Genomic DNA, 19,373 nt, shown 5'->3' on the forward strand with positions numbered 1-19,373 from the left:
AAATCTAACCGGCCATGGGTGGGTGTTTGGTGTTTCCATAGTTAAAGGGGAGACTTTTGAGAAAACATCAAACCTTGGGTGGGAAATAGTCGTTTGGCCGAATAATAAATTAAAGGCCAAAGGACTTTTTCCCACCCAAACTATGCTGAATTCTCAAAGTTCCCTCCGTTAATTTTGAAAATACCATTTACCCACCCATAACCGGTTAAATTTAACGAAACCCTAACCCTTAAAAATTTAATCTCATTTCCCCCCCTAAAAGTTTAAAAACTAACATTTTATCCCTTAAGCAAAGTTTGAAAAGATCACATTTCCCCCCTAGGGTTTAGTTTCAAAACCCGTTCACTTTCTCTGGCACCATCGCCAGCTGTCTCTCCCTCCCGATAGTTTCCCTTCCTCCGACGACCTGCCTTAACTCCACCCCAACCCATTCGATCCCGAGAGATGTCGTTTGGGAAGAGAAATCGTCTTCCCAGATGAAGACGACTCATCTTCCCAGAGGGAGACGAGTCATCTCATCTTTGTCTGGGAAGACGATTTCTCTTCCCAAACGACGTCTCTCGACGTCGGATTGGTTGAGGTGGAGTTGAGGTGGGCTGTTGGAGGAAGGAAAACCGTCAGAAGGGAGAGACGACCAACAATGGTGTCAGAGAAAGTGAACGGGTTTTGAAACTAAACCCTAGGGGGGCAATGTGATTTTTTCAAACTTGGTTTAAGAGAGAAAAGTTAGTTTTTTAAATTTAGAGGGAGAAATGAAATCATATTTAAGTTTATTTTTGATATTAAATATAAAATGACGATTTTACCTTTAAAATTAACAAATTTTAATGGTCATGAGTGGGTAAATGGGATTTTCAAAGTTAACGGGGAGAACTTTGAGATTTCAATATAGTTTGGGTGGGAAATAGTCTTTTGGCCTAAATTAAATATGAAAAAGGAGTAGTAAGAATGAAGAGAAAAGAAAGACCAAGAGGACTGGGATAGGAAACAAAGGAAACAGATATTCTCTAATATTTACTTGAAAGTGGTACAACTCAGAATGCGTGATGATGGAGCATAGAATAATTAAAGACTCTCTATCAATTGCTTCACCAAAACTTGGCTCTAATTTACTGTTCAAAAGAACCCCATTAATACTAGTGTGTGTATATTTATATATATATATATATATATAGACACAGAGAGAGAGAGAGAGATTCATGGTTGCATAATTTTACCAGTAAAAGAAAAAAGATATGGCTCAATCATTCACCTGCCAAAAGCCCTCCTTCAGACAAACTGTGAAACATTTCAGCCATCAACATCCCCTGCGTCCATTTGAACCCAAAGATCAAGATGAAATTATTTGTTCTGGTTGCGAGCTCGATCTTCTGATTTCATCTTCATCTGCTTACAGATGCACAAAGTCCAACTGCGATTACTTCCTTCACAAGTCATGCTTTGAACTCCCACGTGAACTTCAACACAAATTCCACCCTGCTCACCCTCTCATTCTGCTTTCTTCTCCAGCTTATGACTGCGGGAGATTCATTTGCAATGCTTGTGATGATTATGGTACTGCTTTTAACTATCACTGCCCCACTTGTAAGTATGATCTTCATGTTGCTTGTTCTAAGTTGCCTCATACTCTGAATGTTGAACATGATGATCACCCACTAGCTCTCTTCAGCTCATCTTCTTGCGATAGAGGCATCGAAACATTTGTCTGTGATAACTGTAATTGCATTGTTAGGAAGACCCGTTGGGTTTACTACTGTCCGGATTGTGATTATGGTATGGATATATGTTGTGCAAGTGCAAATTCTACAAAAGAAACATCAACTGATTCATCATCATTAGCCAACAGATGTGCTAAGTCCATTTGTGGGTTCTTATACAAGTCATGCTTGAAATTGCCACAGGAGCTTCAACATGAAATGCACCCTGATCATCCTCTTGCTCTACTTTCAACTCCAGCTTATGCCAGTGGAGGATTCAGATGCAATGCTTGTGATGAAACTGGGAATCGTTTTAATTATCACTGCTCCATTTGCAACTACGATCTTCATATTGCCTGTTCTAAGCTGCCTCCGACTATTAAGCTTGAAGATCATGAGCACCCGCTTGCTCTCGTCGATTCCTCCAGATTTGATGATTTAATTTGTGATATCTGTGATGGCGTTATACGCAAGAATATTTGGTTCTATGGCTGTACTGATGAAAATTGTGATTATGGTGCAGAAGTAGGATGTGTAACCGCAGTAGTAGCGGATGAAGAATCAAGAGAAAAACCCAACTGCACGCAAGAGTCGATCAAGTATTCCTTATCACAAGTTGAAAACCAATTAAGAATGCTTCAGGTTCAGAATGAAACCAAATTCCAAACTGAAACAAAAATAATCAGTGACATTAGGAAGAATATGGCCAACTTAATCAATTAAGTTGTTTTTGTTGTAATGATTTAAGTCCAAGTGTCTTGTGTTTGCTTTGAAATAATTCCTGTTGTCTTGGTACTTTAACCTTGTAATTTGTTTGGGTTTTCTTGTAATAACATGTACGATTGCCTTCAAGCTGAAGCACAAGTGAGCAGTGAGATGAGAAAGAATTTGGCCACCTTTATTAATTGACTGAGGTTTGGGCTCTGAGTCTTCAAAATAAACTGTTGTGCCTGCTCATCCCATGTGTGCTTGGAAGGTTTTTTGTTCCAGTTGTCTTTGTATTTGAATTATTGAAATATGTTTTCTATGTTACGAATTTAGTAAGGAGATCATTTGAGTTCTCTAATGGCTGAATTTTGGTGTTACAAGATAGTATTACTGTAATTGCCCAATACATGTATATATATGTAGCTAATATAATCTGTACAGAATCACTTGAAACTTGTATTTACAGTCCTAATTCGATTATAATTTGCAATTTGGCTTTACATTCATCATAAGTCTGTCTGACTATGATAATATCCTGTAAAAGGCTCAAGCTTTATCCATTGAATTTCAGCTTATGCCTAAATACACATACAAAGATAGAATAGACTGGCAGAAATATATCTTCCAAGAATCAAACCACTACTGCAATGTATTACTACTCCTTGTTTCTGGATGACTTGTCCTCCCTCTGTCCACCAAGAATACGAGATATCTGTAAACCTCTGCTGAATGCTTGGTTGAATAGCATTCGTGTTTGGAATTCTGAAACAAACGGAAACCAAGCCAAGAAAGCAACCGGGGAGAACAGAAGTAACCCTATCACTATTTCGTAGATACGAGCAAGCGTCCGAACTGATCCCCATATGCCGGCCCTTCTTATCAGTGGCTTACAAGCTTGCGCAATCTTTTATATATATATATATATATATATCACAAAACAAATCACTAGTTATAAAAATGTGTGTTTTGCTAATGACATATGATTAACTTTTAAAAGAAATGAAAAGATGGATTCACTCACCAGTAGTAGTCCCCATCCAGTTGGCATAAATGCAAGTATACTCAGTATGATGTCTTTGAAGGTCATACGGGGGAGTGCCACCAAAGTAATGAAAACAGTAACAAATGACAGGAATACAAGCCCCTTAATCATTCTAAAAAAAAGCTGGAAATTTGCACTGAATCGGCGTCTTCCAACTGTCATAGCCTGTAAATTTAGTTTTCAAAGCTGATGACATGTTACATCTACTTTCGTAAAGCAAGATTTACATCGCATTTAATAAGAACAATCAGATGATTTAAAGATTCTCTTATCAATAAATAATCAAATTTTAGTAAATTGACCCTTAACAGGTAATTTCAATAATCCAAACCATATTATTCATCACCTTATGAGGTCTAGAGAACAATATTTTTCAAGGAAACAAAAATGAAAATAATTGATAGGAGTTAAGGTTAGTTTCTCACCTTCATGATTAACAATATTGCAATGATGACAAGCCATGAGATACCATAAACCTAAAGCACCACAAAAAGTTAACAGTCATGTTTTAAATTCCTTTGTTAGAGACAGCAAAGAAAAATTGTAGTATAGATAATACCAAAACACTTTTGTCCTCGGTGAAGCTGAAATGATAGACAAGCCCGTATTGATAGATGAAGAAACGCAACGCTAACAATATCTCAACTATGATGCCACGTTTCCCAGAGTGAAGGAGATGCTCTTGTTCATTTTCCCACCAAGATTCCCAACTCTTTTCTGGAGGTACCCCGATCCCCCCACGATTATTTATCCACTTATTCCAATCTGTCCAGTCATCAATGATCTTTTGCCACTCAAAGCCAGATGGGTTGAAGAGGAAAGGAGCAAACAACCACGTACCCACCATGAACCAAATTGATATAGTAATTAACACATGTGCAACTACACCTCTATATGAAGCTCCAAGTAAATGGTATACAAGAAGTAGAATCATCAACTCTATTCCCTTGACAAAGTGGCTACGGGAATAAAGCCGATAATTATCAGCAAACTTGGCATGGAACACAACGAAACCACGGCCAGTACCTCTGTATTGTGCACCTCCATGAAGCAATGTCCTCCCATAATAGTGGGTTTTTGTCCCAAGCGAAAATGTGAAAAAAACAGAAGCCAATTGTAATTGCATCAATATAAAATCACTTAATGCGTTACGAAAGCCCCTTTCCAAGCCAATTTCCATCATCATAGGTAAGGCCATCAAGAGTCCAATTTGCACAACCGACTGAGAAGCGAGAGCCACTTGAAGAGGCTTATTGTCTCTAATAGCTGGTTGAGTACTCAATCCCTTTTCTAGTCCACTTAGCACAAGATAGAGGCGCCCGTACAGAAATAAATAGACTGTGAGCACAGTCAACTGTGAAATAAGAACCATAGTGTGTGAGAAAATATAAAGAATATTTAACATACACAGTAAACAGGCAACGCTCAGAACATACCATAGTACTGAAATAGAAGCCAACTGTAGTATAATAACAAGACAACATTCGGAAGAAATCAAATCGATGGCCAAGCCTGTATATGTCACGACTCAATGTCTGTTCACCATTCCCATTAGCTATCTTTGCCTCAAACATAGATATTTGGTTAAGACCAACATCTCTCCCCTTACCAACCTGTATATATTCATGATGTGTGACATTCCCTTCACGTAGTGTCGAATTGAAACCTACAAACCAGAGATATGGTGAGGCTGAAACCGCATTTGATCAGTTCGAAATCTAAAAATATCAAAAGACCTGCAAATATGTCTTCGCTTAAATTGATAACTTTGGAAGCTTTGCTGACTCCCCCTCTGGTTAGGTGAAACAATCTATCAAACACATCTGGATGACCATAATGGAATCGGACTCTGAATCAACACAAAAAAATAACTGATTTAGCGCATTACTCGTTTGTGCAAATAACAAAGCATTAAGGTGTGACTGAAAATGATGTAAATATCATTGGTAGTATTATGTTGTCCCAACAAAAATAGAAAACCATATAGATATTGCCAATGCTGCGTAGTGTATAAACAGAAAAAGGATTTCAGTTAAGAGGTTCTACCACATGTTTACAGCAAGTTATCTTTCTATGACATGTTGATGTAGTTACTTATGAGCTACCCAATTTAAGAAATAGGTAGATACTTACTTCAAAGGGTGAGCCAACAATCTTTGACCAATAGTAACAAAACTAGTCTCTTGATTTGACATAAACCAAGCAAGTGATGAAACACTGCATAAATCAGCAAATAATTATCGATGAGTGGGATACATCCACTCCCAAGAACCTGCAAAAGTGAAACCACAATCCAGATTCTGATTAAAAACTGAAGTACCTGCCAGTGAATATATGCTCCCGAAGTCCAAGTATTGTAGGATATCTCACACCATCATGCTTTGTAAGAAATTCTTGAAGCAAGTTTCTCATTTTAAAAGCTTCTTCCATATAGTTATCCTATTAATGATAGTTAAAATTATTATCTTTGATAAGAGGCTTGCATAAATTCAAAGCAGTTGAAGTTTACAGTATACCTGATTCATATCTATTGTTTGCAGGCCTTCTCCTCGTGTGAAAATAATGGCATGATTCTGATTTTCTGGTTTCCCCTCGCCTAATATTGCAGGTCCTGGAAGCTTTATCCGATAAATAATCTGTAAATAATATCCAATCCAAACAAACAAACAGTTTAAAAGGTCATTCCTGGTTTCTTGATTAATCCAATCCACTATCAATAATGCTCTTAAGACTTGTACTTGGTCTAATGTTTGAACTGGCCCAGAAGAATCAATGGACTTGGTTGGTTCTGCAGCCTTCACAAGAGCAGAATAATAAACCTTCTCAACTGTCTTCTTGTATTTATCTTTACTAGTTTCTTCAACCTCATCAATATAAGCAACACGGAGAGATGGGTACCTGCAAACGGATGTATGGAATGCAAAAAGCAACATCTCATAGAACCAGTAACAGACCAAAAGAATTATGATTGAAGACTTACGTAGTCATAAGCTTCAGAATATCTTTGGCACGTTCATTACCAGATCTTTTATCAATGCCATACTGCTGGCATGAAACCACATATGTGAATTTCATATCCGCTACTGCTTGACATTGTGCAAACAATAATGCTTCACTCTTTGATTGTTCCTCACTTTTCAATTCAGCAGCCTTATAGCCTTTCATTAATACTGAATTCCAGTAATCAACACGATTAGTTTTTCCATGACCAATAACCAACTGTTACAACAACAATATATATCATACCATACTGTGTGGTAACTAATAGTTTAGGTTTTTCTGTTACCTTCATCCTTTGCCATATCAAGAAAGGCTTGAAGTTCCAAAGCCTTTCGGTAATACATCATGCCTCGTACTTATACATAGAAAAAAGGGAGAAACAGAGAAAAATGGCATCATATAGAGGCAAAGTGATACATAAATTTTACATAAGTTCCCCTATAGATAGAGGGAAGAGACTCATACCAGTTTTGGTCAATGTTTGACCTCTGTATGATGCCCATAGACGAAGCTCTTCTTCCAGCCCATTTTCCTTGAGTTCTTCTTCACTACTGCAATTAAACCTTTCCAGAAAGTTCATCCATTCATCTATAAAAGTTGTAGATTCCAAAATAAGCATATCAGCTAATAATTATGGTCCAAGAGGACAACAAATGCAAAGAAAAAAGAACCTGGAAAGATCCTTTGCAAGTAAAAAAGAATTGAAACTCCATCTTCATTAGGCTTTTCTAGGCTTTTTATGGAGAACAGTACATCCTCTGTGTAGTAAGGAGTTAGGACACTACATAAAAAGTAAAAAAGAAAAGAAAAAAGAATCAGAATTAATAATTTCTCCACTAAGAAATGCAAATATGATCTAAGGTAACAAAGCATCGACTATCATAGTTTTTAACGTTTCAGCTTCAACATCTATGGTTACAGGGTGTGGCACATTTAGTAATCTAAATAATGGGGGACAGTACAAAAATTTAAACCATAATTTGAATAATTAGCTAAACAAAGAATTAACTTCAATCCCAGTAGACCAAAGCTTCTTTGAAGTGTTTTTGCAATTTATGCATGAACCAAAAGTACATGTTCAACAAACAAAACACTAAATCGATAGAGCTTACGAGAAGGAAAGCATATTTTGAACTTTGGGTGCGTTAGGCATGTCCATGAACAATGAGTTAGAGAAAAAGGATATGCGCCTTCTAGCTTCCAGATTAGATGGAACATCCATAGCAGATTCCTTCACAGTAAGCAGTATATGAAGCCTTCTGATCTGTTGACAATTACAGTTTTACATGTGAAAAAAAATCCCATGTCAACACTCAATATTTTCATATTCCACAAATACTTGAATCTTCAGTATATGAAAGAATTAAGTGCACTGCATAGAATGTATTTATAAACACCGCAAAAAAAAAAAAAAAATGCTTGAGTAATTTCTTCAATAATATAGAGAAGACAGAAAAAGAGAAAAGGAAGTCAAAAGTAAAGACATGACTACCTCCATAGTAAAGACTTGAGTAATTTCATATTCCATTAATTTAGATGTTCATAAACTGTTAAGGGAGCTCTAAAACATCCAATCTAATAGTTTGACCCATTGTTAATATACTGTTCACTTTAAACACACAGTACATCACGGTTTTGATTTTGAGTTTTGTGACAAAAAATGTGTCTTGATAGCTTTAGAGTTCATAGGCTATTAACCAATTTTCTTTCATTATTTCAAAGCAATGTGAGATGTTCATACTAAACATTTCACTCATATTTTATCGATGTGAGATTTTCTTATAGAGGCTACAATCTCAACTTGTTGAAATTTGTGATTTGAGATAGAGAAACTTACTTTTTCTTTCCAAGCGTCTGTTTCTGAGGTAACTGGAAAGTTAAGTTGACCAAATAACTGTTGTTGTTGGTCAGGTGGTGTCATTCCCTCTCTTTTTTCATATGATCCACCATGGCTAGAGTCTAGCAAACTATGAAGCAAATAATCAGTCCATAGCGATGGCATCAAAATATTGCTTAAGTGAAGACATAGTTTGCTCCAACCAAATGATTTACCTTGGAACCTCATCTTCCATGATGTCTCTTGTTACAACCTCTAGCATGTTAAGCAAGACGATAACAACTTGATTCTTGTCCTCCTTCTTGTTTTCTAACTGTATTGATTAGGATAATTTAAGTTCAAATTACTGTTACCTTTAATCAACAGAAATGGAAAAGCTTCTGTTGCGAAATTTTACCAGAAATTCAATAAGCTTAACAGACTGTTCATAGAGGTAAGGAAGAGCACTCATTTGCAACTCAGTTATCAAATTCCCTCCTTCAATATGTCCATCAACTTTGGTGAAAATTTCCTTGATAACCCTGTACATGACAATTCATCAAGGAAAAAAGACATATTTAAGAACTAATGTTAATATCAATTTTTTTGTTTAAATATTTCACATAGTAGTGCCTTACACTTTTTCACGTTCTCCTTTAACCAAAAAGTTAAGGATATTTCGGAAAGAAGCATAGCATTCTTGAACTGCACATTGCATATAATTGTCTGAATTCAATCTCTTTTTCAGCTCACGGTCATTTCCATTGCTATCCTTTGCCATATCCAGTGCTATTGGAATCTACACAGTTGTGGATGGGATGAAGGAAAGAAAGAGTTTTGGAGAGTCCAGAAAGGAAATTAACTGAGTATTTATACCTTGCTAGCAAGTAAAAAAGGAGGCCATTGGAAAAGCTTCAAATCACTGTCAGCCCAATATGGCACAAGCAACAAGTCCATTTCCCTATAAAACTGAAAAATATTAGTGTTCTGAAAGACATAAATTTAGGAGTCAAACAATTATTTTTTAACCCCAGCCTTAAGCCAAGAGAACTCCAAAGCAGTATCTCTTTGCAACCTATTACTTATTAGATCCTCATCTCTAAAGCTACTGATTATCTTGTTCCACATTTGTGCAAACTTTGCTTCCTCCTTCTCTTTGTTGGGTGAGATCTGAACAAAGAAGAAAAATAGATAAAATCCAACCAAATCATTTTATTTTAATAGGAGAAGTGGTGCCAAAATGTATAACACATTGTCCATTGTAGTGGTTAAAGGTGCAGAAACAGTGACCAAACCTCAGGAAGTTTGCGAGAAAAAGTGGCCTTGAATCCCTTTTTCTTGGTCTTTTCATTCTTCTCTACTGGAATCAGGCACGCATTAAAAGCACCTGGCAATGATTGGAATCGAGACCTCAACATTCCCAGTGTTCGAATCTAAAACAGAAAAAAAAAGCATTATCAGATTCAATGTTACAGTGTTTATAACCCAAAATTCCTGCCCTCTTTCCCTATCTGCCTTGGTTTTATAAATCCTTTACCAAGACAAAATCTACATAAAGATGCTCAGGGTAAGAAATCTTTCATTTAAACATGTTAGAACATTCATATATGGGAGCCAACAAAGCAGGACGTACACACCAGGAATGACAAACTAAGATACGTTTTAATTACAATATGTGTGTCCTTTCTTCTATATATCAAGAAATTCAACCCTAAGCAGCCATTATATCTTATAGTTTCCAATGCAAAACTCTAATATGTTTCCTGTATGCATATGCCCTTTCATATATATGCCTTGCACTTGGTATGATGTGTCATCTACCAATGTGTGGAAGACTAAGCTTTTTTCCATTTTTAAAGGGAGGTGTAAGGCAATGCTTTCTGTGACACCCCAATGAATAATGCTGGATACAAGTCAGTGTGACTAGCAAACTCTTCATCAAGGAAGAATAATAGGGCAACAAAAGACTTCTACAGCAGGAATTGGTCATGATCAATTTATTTAAAATTTTGGACTCAGGCTGGTGTCCAACTAATCTGTGGCAAAAGTGAAGGCATTTGGATTTCCATTTGTTTTCAGCATTTCCTTTGTCCTTTCCATGCTCTGTAGCAGTCCTCGTATCCCCTGGTGATTGTTGAAAAGCCAGTCACATAGGTTTTGTGGTAAAGCAGGTGATACATTAGAAGAGAAATAGACAAGTGAATGACTTGCACATAAAGAGTTGGCTCATGGTGAAATGACTGAAGCTTTTGGGCTTAAAACGATATTTAACTTATATGTATGAGTATCTGATTTGAAGGCTCCCTGACTTCCATTAGGCTACACAAGAAATCATATATGAATATGTTAGAACCCACGTGTACATTACACGCAAGAGAAAGGAAGGAACAAGAGTTAAAACAGGTGGCAGCAGGGGATTGGAGCAAGCAGAACAGTCAACAATTATTTTGTGGCAAAGTCAATCTGAAGAAGAAAAGCAACGTGACACAATATTGGAAGGGAGGCAGTTGGCAAATGAAAGAGAAAGGGTAGAAAAGGGAGTAGAGGAAAAGGAGGAAAAAAAGGAAGTTGGTAGAGAAGGTTGATAGGGAGAGTACAGGCCTCTCGAAAGCCTGTTGGGAGCTGAATGCTTTTGATCTTTTGCAGTTTGTTCTGGTTTTGCTACTGTAATCTCTGGGCTGTGATTTTGTAATCTTTATCATGTAATGAACTCTTTTGTAAACCTCATTGAATACATATATGCAACTGGAATTTCATTTCTACTGTATGTGTTTACTATTCTGTGTCTTGTTTGAAATGTGTTGTGCTCGCTGTGTATAATGGCTGGAGAGAGAGTTGAGTGATTGTGAAGTGGAGAAGAAGGCTCGAGCACTGTAGATCGTTGTCCAGGTCTTCATCAGAATAGCCAGGTGAAATCACATAATTAAATAATGTGGGACACTTAATGATATGGTTTTGTACCAGCAAATCAAGTAAGAGATAATGCTCTATGTTAATGCATAAGATGAATGACCTTATTTGATTACATCAAAAAATGAATGCACCAGTATCATTCATAAGTGTAGATCATCTCCTATTAAAGTTAAGATATGACTGTAACTATGTCAAAGAAACAACCATATAGATTGACATTTAAAAAGAAAATAGCTTGTTTACACAAGCTAAAAGAGATAAAAACTAACAGAGCTAGGATCTATGGAGAAAATGAAAGCTTCACAAACCTCTCCAAGACGGCGAAAAGCACCATAAATACCTCCAAATATAGTGGAGAATATAGCATACCAAATCTGAGTGTCCATAAAATAGACCTGTAATAATGACCAGTATTAGCAAAAATCTATGTAAAAAGAAAATAAGAAAAAGAAGTAGAGGATGAGAATGGACAACATTAGTGTTACTACAAACAAGAACTTACAAGAATAATTGGAGACCAAAGTGCAAGAACAACACCAATGTTATTCTTTGCTGCAAAGACCAAATGTTGACATCACAAAATATTTTCACAATACAATATAAAAAGTACTTGTCACTCTCTATATGCCATTACCTTGAGGGAAGAACTCATGCCACTGAAAGATTCTAACTCGAACTTGCATGATTGCTTTGGTTGGACCCACAAGAGGCTTTATCTGGTATAGAAAATGAACAGGTTACATGTTTTCTCTTTTCCATCTTTTTGATACTGCACTAGACTAATACACAATTCCTGTACTCCAAGCTTTTAAGACTTCCACTAATACAGTTTTGTTCATTAAATTATAAAGCTAATTTTAAAATTCACCAAATCAGGAGGGAAAATTTTGCAAGGATTATAAGATGAGTAATCACTAAGTAATGGCAGTGACAAGGACAATAAGCTCTATGAATGTGCAAGAAAAATACCTCCACGAAATAGCTGAAGGTTAATTTTGATGCTATTAACAGAACCCAAAATGTAGTGTACCTAGAAATTCAAGCTAACGATATTAAGAGTTGTACAAATCAAATTTAAGTATTGCTCACATGTACATAACTTTCAATTCTTACTTGATAAGTGAAATAGCACTCTCATGCATTCCCCTTCCAACATAGAGTCGAGGCTGCATGGTAATAGAGAAGTAATGAATATTGTAATATGTGACTATAAATGTATAGAATGCAAAGCTAAAACATAAGGTCTATTAAGTAAAAACTCAACCTAAAAATTTAAACTAATAAGAATGCACAAAGATACTGTTGAAGCTCCAATATACTCCCCATTTTTCAGGCACATGAACACAACAAAACCTAAATATTTGCAAACACAAACATAAATGATGATAAATATGAAATGAGAAATCAATTACTAAATCATCTAATCAAGTTGGTTATGCTAATATGATACTTTCGCTTTCAGATCATTTGCTAACTTAACAATATGTGCTACATTTAGACCTTAATTAATTATAGAAATTATAAAATGCAAGTATCATCAATAAGAAGTTTTGATAAATGCTTCTGTATACCTGAGACCACCACATCATGAGCATCACGATCTTATAATTCGATCTTTCAAGAACTCGACGAATGAACGGGAACAAAAACAACAATGTGGAGAGCATGTTTGGGGATAAGTAAATAAGGACAGCCATAATGAACAAAGAAGGCGAACTTGGACTATTTCCAAACCAACTCTTAATCGTCTGTGCAAATCCAGGAGGATTTTTCCAACTGTATGCATAAGTTACCGGTAAAACTACAACCCATGCTGCGGCCAGAAAAGCCTTCAAAATATATCTTAGCTTCACATAAAATGACATGCTCCTTCTTGCTTTCCAACTTAGGATGACATCAAGAACAGCTACAAAAGTTAAATAGAAGTGTTATGTCAATATTTTAGATTAGACAATTGGCTTTCTTATCATTGCCTCTTATATGTTGCCAAAGTTCAGTTGTCATAACTGTAATGTTCCCAATGAAACTCTATTCATAATCATAGCAATCCAGTATTTCATAAATATGTTTTATTGCTAGAGTTTGTAAGATCAACTGGGTTTTTCTACCTTGAGCAAGCTTCAATATTGCAGCAGTTATGAAGATACTCAGAACCCTCAAGAAAATGTCACCATGAAATATGGAACTTAAATCCCCCGTTCCATTCCAAGCAATGATAATCATAGCCTTAATCAGATAGCATACATCAGCATAGTTTACAATATTATTGATACTTCCAAAATAGGAAATATAGAATTTGATAAATCAGACAAAAAAGGTACTACCTGTAAGCACAAAATATAAAAACTCCACATTCTATCAAAACTTCTGAAGATATGCCAAAAGGAGCGTATTTCGACGAAATTGGTTTTTCCCATCCATCGATCACTAGTAACCAGCTTTTTTTCCTAAAGGAAAAAGACAAAGAGTAGTTACAAAGAGAAATAAATATTTCAAAAAGAAATTAGAGTCACAAAGATAATAGTTTTAACGTTACAAGAGTCCTTAGATTCTTGAAGGAAACTTGATTTACCTAATGGGAAAAAAATTAACACAATTTAACGTTACAAGAGTCCTTAGAGTCTTGAAGGAAACTTGATTTACCTAATGGGAGAAAAATTAACACAATAACAAACCAACAAACAACTTATACGAAAACCTACATCATGGTTTTCTTGTCCAGGCTGTACAAGAGGTAGCCAGAAGAAATCAGCATCAGCACGCATAGGCCAACCTAAACGAAAACAATCAACTGACCTGCAATTTCATATCAACATGATGATCTAAAATCTCCAGTCTTAATACAGCAAAATAAAAGATAAAAAAATCAAATAATAAATCCTAATACCAGAAGTATTCATTTAAATCATCATAATTTCTCCATTGAGAATGCTTTGACTTTCCTCCTTTGCTCCTTTGAGCTTCCTGAAAAGCAGAACATCAATGAAATAGAAGAGATTTAGAGAGATTAAATATCAAAAGGACACTGAAAATTTTATGACAAAGGGAATAAGAAAAGAATCACCTTTGCTATTGTATCATAAATAGGTTTTACTACTTTCCATAAGAACGCCTCGTTTTCACCCCCATAGGCTGGCTTTATATGCTCACCCGTTGTTGGACTTACGCTCCCAGCTAGCATTCCATAAAGTTCAAATGCCATCTATAAAAGATTTGAGTAAATCTAGATTATAACACTTAACTAAGATTTAATCCTAAGTACTCTCTGAATTGTTAATCTAGATGGATTATCGGAAATCTTTTATCAAATCATAAATGAATCCAACATTAATATGCATGATAGAACAATTTTAGAAAATTTGGTTTCTAAAATTCTAACAGGTTCTTTATTAAAGCATGCCATGTGGGACTGTATGATAAATCATGCAGAAGAAGAAGCCATCTGGCGAGGAGCCTGCTCTAATCATCATGAGTTTGATAGGCACTCAGGAAATTGAGAATGAGGACAATCAGATATATACCAAAACAAAATTGCTAAACCATGGTGCATACATGATGATATATATAGCAAAGGCATTCTGGCATGAATCTCAAGTTTGCAGCTTCTCCCCATATAAGAAGATACAGACCCATGTAAAGTAATTTACGCTGCTGCACTTCTTGTTGAATAGTTGGCAGCCTGTTAAAAGAACAGACACAAGTTATGACAGTCATAAGAATGAAGCAGAATAAGTGTCAACATAACATTGACTAGACTTGGAAGAAATAAAGAAAAGAAAAGTGTAAAACAAGTTAGCTGTTTCTGGTTACCAGCAAAGCAACAAAGAGTGGTCTCACTTACATTCACTAGTTCCTATCAAAAGAAAACTAATTCACTGTGCATTAACATAAGAAGTGAAAAAGGTATATTTCTTGAATTGTAAAAAGAATGTCTCACCAAAGGCTGCTTTTGCGCCCCAGATACTTGCACCATTTTTTGTAGTTCTTGAAAAGTTTCTTCATCACTTCAGTTAGAGTACGATCATCCAACTTCTAAAAGAAATTTGTTCACAGATATTAACAGGATAATAAGACCAGTTCCAAATAAATTAGATATCTGACTGAAAGGATATTTGAACCTTGGCTTGCTGCTCAGGATTTGGGAATTGCCGTAAGCGCACATTTGCAAGCAACAAAATCAGGTGCTCCCTTTGATTGGCCACATTGTCCTCCTGAAAATTGATAGCAGAACATCAGTTGATGATAAATCATGAAGGATTAACACCAAAACAACTTAGCAGTTACCTGAAAACCAAACATAGCCCCAAGCCAGTCTAGAATGTCTTTATCTTCTTTCTTTGGGTGGTCTTTTGGCCATGGCAGACCCCTGGTGTTGCGCAGTGCAGAAACAGTTGCTTGAATCTATGTATCAAAAGAGAAATTAAGTGATAATATACAATCAATTAGGAAAACAAACATACCATACCAATTAAGTCAAACAAACCTCTGGATATTCCATGATAGCCTGATTTTTACTATCAGGATCAAGAGGAAGAATGTTAAAAGGTCCCAACATCTGTGTCTTCTCTGCAACTTTAGTGTGAGCTTCCAAAATCTGCAACTCAAAATAATAAAAAGATAAGGAAAAACAGAGCAGATATAGAGTCAGTCAAAAAAATTATTTTAAATACATAACAAAAGAACTTCAATTTCACCTCATCAGCTACTTCCACAGATTCTGTCTGGTTGACAGCCTTCAAAACATCAAATAGAACAGCCGCAGTTTGATATGCTTTTGTAAGTTGGGCACTGAGTCATCAACAAGATTTTGTCAAACAGAATAGGATAAAAGAGGGCCAAACATCCAAGCTATCAAAAAAAATTAAATTTCTTTTCTTTCAGAGAACTAACCGATCAGCTTTATCAGAAGCATTCTGCAAAGCTTGAATGTATTTTTTGAAGTAATGCTGATAAAAGTTTTGCATTTCACGGGCATCACTCCTCGACTTTCCTGCCAATGTTGTCTCATTTTCCTGAAAGAAAACAGAAATAGATATTATGATCACACAAAATTCCCAACAGTAATACTTGAGAAACATTCATGAAGAAGTTTCAAGAGAACATGAAGTATTTTGACGTGGAAAATGGAAAACACTAAACATCCATTCTCTTGAAGCCAGTCATCAAGCAGATCACTGATGATATGCAATAAAAACTTTTGAGTTGCATTCATAAAATTTTTAAGCTAGCTCAAAAAATTGAAACATTGTCCCCTACAATAAGAAAATAAATGCATCTCAAGGGTTTGAAGCTAAGTTGAATTTGGCATAATGAAGCTAGTTTCAGAGTAAGAAGCTAATTCAACACTAATCTCAAGATCTTTATACGAAATTCCACATTATCATGGTGGTTTCTTATTATGGGCAATAAAAATTAATTTTGCTAAATTATTTCAAGGAATTTTGGATTTTAAGTCTTTCTGTCATCTGAAAAAAGATATTTTAAGACAAATTTGGTAAAGGGATACTACAGTAACATTCCATTCTGTTCTTGGTGATTAAGAACAACATCTGTGCTCAGCAAATGTGAACTGAGAATGTTTGGATGGTCAGTCAGTAGTCCACAAACTAGCAGTATCTAAGGACTGCAAAGTATAGCAAAACCTATAAATTAATTATCTTCTGTTGTGCTGATTCTGATGTCTCCATTATGATATATGCTATCCATGTAAAATGAGCCTATGAAAAGTTAGTGTCCAGGAACCAGCCAAAAGAACTGTTGTGCTAGAATTACTGACATCTCACTCTCTGTTCTTGCAGTTGAACTTGAAGTAAAGATTTATTGCCATCCACCATCTAAAATTGCATAAGCAATGATTGAAAAAGATCTCCCTTGACAGTAAGTCATAAATGGACAGATTGTATATAATGGAACAAATTTACCATCTCATGAGCTAGTAAATCAGCGCTTACCCTTTCCAGGCGTTGAAGAAGTGCTGTTTTAAATTGCCGAACACCTCGTCCACTTGATGTAGGATCTAATTTGTGAGCTTTCTCAAAGGCATAGAACCGACCTAATCCCAACAGTCGAAACAATATGCATCATAGTTCAGACAGACTTTCATAAAACATCAGTTAAATCAAAAAATAGTAAAGTACTCTATATATTTGCAATGATCACACGATTGAATCAAAAGTTACTTTAAATCCTTTATTTACTAGCAAGCTGTGGGAATCAAACTGAAAAGAGAGGATGCATGATGTTGTGCACAAAAAACAAACATATGCATGCATAAATCTATGGTATAGCACTAATGTAATGCAACTTACAGAGATAAGCAACCCTTGGATTGCTAGACTCTACTTCATTAGCAACTCTGAGTATTGGAGCAATCTCAACAAGTGAAGAGGGTATCACTTCACTATCCATCATTGCCTCTCCCAGGTTACCAGCAGTCTGACTCCGCAGAATCGGCCTCTGCGGTTGCTGATCAGACCCCCTTCTGTATGCCATCTTTTTCCTTCACCAAAAGTCAACTTGAACTACCTTCTTTTATTTGCCTGTTAAACCCATGAAACATCAATAATGAATTTTAAATCAAACAAAATCCCCATGACATACGAACAACCAAAAGGTAAGCAAGAAAAAATTTGCTTGATTTAACTGGACAGATTATATATGATCGACTTATATTATTAATAATAATAATAATATTATTATTATTATTATTAGCCCTCAGGAATTTCCTTTTCATAGAAAAATCAATACAACAAGCATAATTGAGGTATTAAGCTAAAATTATAATCTTTTGAGTCATCTTTCCAAAAACATAACAAGTTTAAGATATCAAATTCAATAATTTGTTTTGTCCTTCATTTATTTACTTAGCAGCCCAACAAACTGACTAAGAAAAGTCCCTTAACACATTGACACAGAGGAAATACCTCTTAAACTACTTTCTGATTCCAAAAAATATCAGAGTAGGTAAACAATAACGGTACAAGCAAGAGAAAAAAATTTTTCATCACCCCAATCATAAAATAGATAAAAACAAACAGACAACAGAATCATCAATGGAATCATAACGCCCAGCAAAGGTTGATGTTAACAAATATCAATAATAAGCAAACTTTTGTTCCAGTAATTACCTTCTGGTTACTCAAACATGTATGCTAAGTGTTTTCACGGAACAAGGCAAAGAATAGCATCGGCAGTTAATAAGAAGTTTGAAATACGAGAAGAGGAAAGAGAAGGAAGTGAAGACACTATTGTTGATAGAACAGGTTAAGAAAATTCTGTGTGTTGATGATCACAAGAGATGAATTAGCAAGACTTCATGAGAGAGAAAATATGTAAACGGGGCATGCTTACACAAGAAGGAAGTTGATCGTGACTGAATGTGTGGTACCTATAAACAGGGTAAGAGAGAAACCTACAGCAACATGACACACATGCACCTGATTTCTAGTTTAAGTAGTTCTGAGTTCTCGAACTTCTCAGAATGCTTTTATTCTGTCCACTTAAAACACGCCAAGTCATAACCTGGGTGTTATATTTTTGTCTGAAAGTCTGCGTTTACTTCACTGAAATAGATATGTTAGGCAGCAATTATATTGGTGTTAGAAAAAGCGCTTTTATCTAAAAGATGAAAGTTGATTGAATAAAACAAGGGAGTGGGTAGCAGACATTTTGCGTGTATGGTTGAAAATTATGGATAAAATAATATTTAATTATATTATAATTTATTATTATTTATACCTAAAAATACAAAAAAAAATTACACGTATAATTATATTGCCGAAACTACATGCTTTTCCCACTGAGGGTTGAGTGGTAGACTTTAGTCTACTCATTGTGGTACTAACACTTGCGTACATATTGCAGTGGGTTTTGGAATTCTGTTTGGGCCAAATCACTATTTACCACCCGAAGTATGCGCTTTTATCAAGTTTTTCTTTATTAACTTCGAAAATACCATTTATCCACCTATAGGCTGTTAAATTTAACAGAACCCTAATCCCTAAAAAATTTATCTCATTTTCTCCTCTAAAATTTTCTCCAACCTAAGTTTTAAAAAACAGGGTTTTCAATTTTTCAGAGTTAATTTTTCGGCGCTATTTCTTTCTCTCCGATGACCTTTAGGCGACTCCTCTTCCTCTCCGGCGCAGCCTCCTTCCTGCGATTATGCTAGGCACTGTCGTTGAGTCGTCTTTGTCCA

General features: G+C 35.6%; 2 protein-coding genes across 3 annotated transcripts; one reads left to right on the plus strand and one right to left on the minus strand.

The window, feature by feature from the left end:
• The first annotated feature begins 1,196 nt into the window (after window positions 1–1,196).
• LOC123213810 lies at window positions 1,197–2,741 on the plus strand. The gene has a single exon (XM_044633407.1). The coding sequence runs from the start codon at window positions 1,236–1,238 to the stop codon at window positions 2,418–2,420; it is 1,185 nt and encodes a 394-aa protein (XP_044489342.1). The 5' UTR covers window positions 1,197–1,235; the 3' UTR covers window positions 2,421–2,741.
• A 98-nt stretch (window positions 2,742–2,839) lies between these two features.
• LOC123213809 (callose synthase 2-like) lies at window positions 2,840–18,666 on the minus strand. Of its 2 annotated transcripts, none has more exons than XM_044633406.1 (43): window positions 18,304–18,666; window positions 17,485–17,715; window positions 17,128–17,228; window positions 16,067–16,188; window positions 15,871–15,964; window positions 15,660–15,770; window positions 15,461–15,577; window positions 15,295–15,387; window positions 15,114–15,205; window positions 14,729–14,855; window positions 14,241–14,378; window positions 14,064–14,140; window positions 13,879–13,972; window positions 13,501–13,623; window positions 13,285–13,402; window positions 12,748–13,082; window positions 12,290–12,342; window positions 12,146–12,206; window positions 11,811–11,892; window positions 11,679–11,728; window positions 11,485–11,571; window positions 9,559–9,696; window positions 9,339–9,433; window positions 9,140–9,224; window positions 8,902–9,062; window positions 8,682–8,805; window positions 8,500–8,597; window positions 8,285–8,414; window positions 7,560–7,711; window positions 7,119–7,228; window positions 6,913–7,035; window positions 6,734–6,802; window positions 6,428–6,617; window positions 6,186–6,345; window positions 5,964–6,083; window positions 5,768–5,886; window positions 5,581–5,664; window positions 5,184–5,296; window positions 4,884–5,113; window positions 4,007–4,801; window positions 3,873–3,923; window positions 3,427–3,612; window positions 2,840–3,309 (listed from the first exon to the last, which is right to left on the minus strand). In XM_044633406.1, exons 2-43 carry the CDS (start codon window positions 17,666–17,668, stop codon window positions 3,061–3,063), a joined length of 5,841 nt encoding a protein of 1,946 aa, XP_044489341.1. In that variant the 5' UTR covers window positions 17,669–17,715; window positions 18,304–18,666; the 3' UTR covers window positions 2,840–3,060. The 2 variants fall into 2 exon arrangements, with proteins under 2 accessions (XP_044489341.1, XP_044489340.1); XM_044633405.1 differs by having other exon boundaries at window positions 15,114–15,208; window positions 18,304–18,665.
• Between the last annotated feature and the right edge of the window lie 707 nt (window positions 18,667–19,373).

The sequence above is a fragment of the Mangifera indica genome, chromosome 4, assembly GCF_011075055.1.
Source record: "Mangifera indica cultivar Alphonso chromosome 4, CATAS_Mindica_2.1, whole genome shotgun sequence".
Taxonomy (NCBI): Eukaryota; Viridiplantae; Streptophyta; class Magnoliopsida; order Sapindales; family Anacardiaceae; genus Mangifera; species Mangifera indica.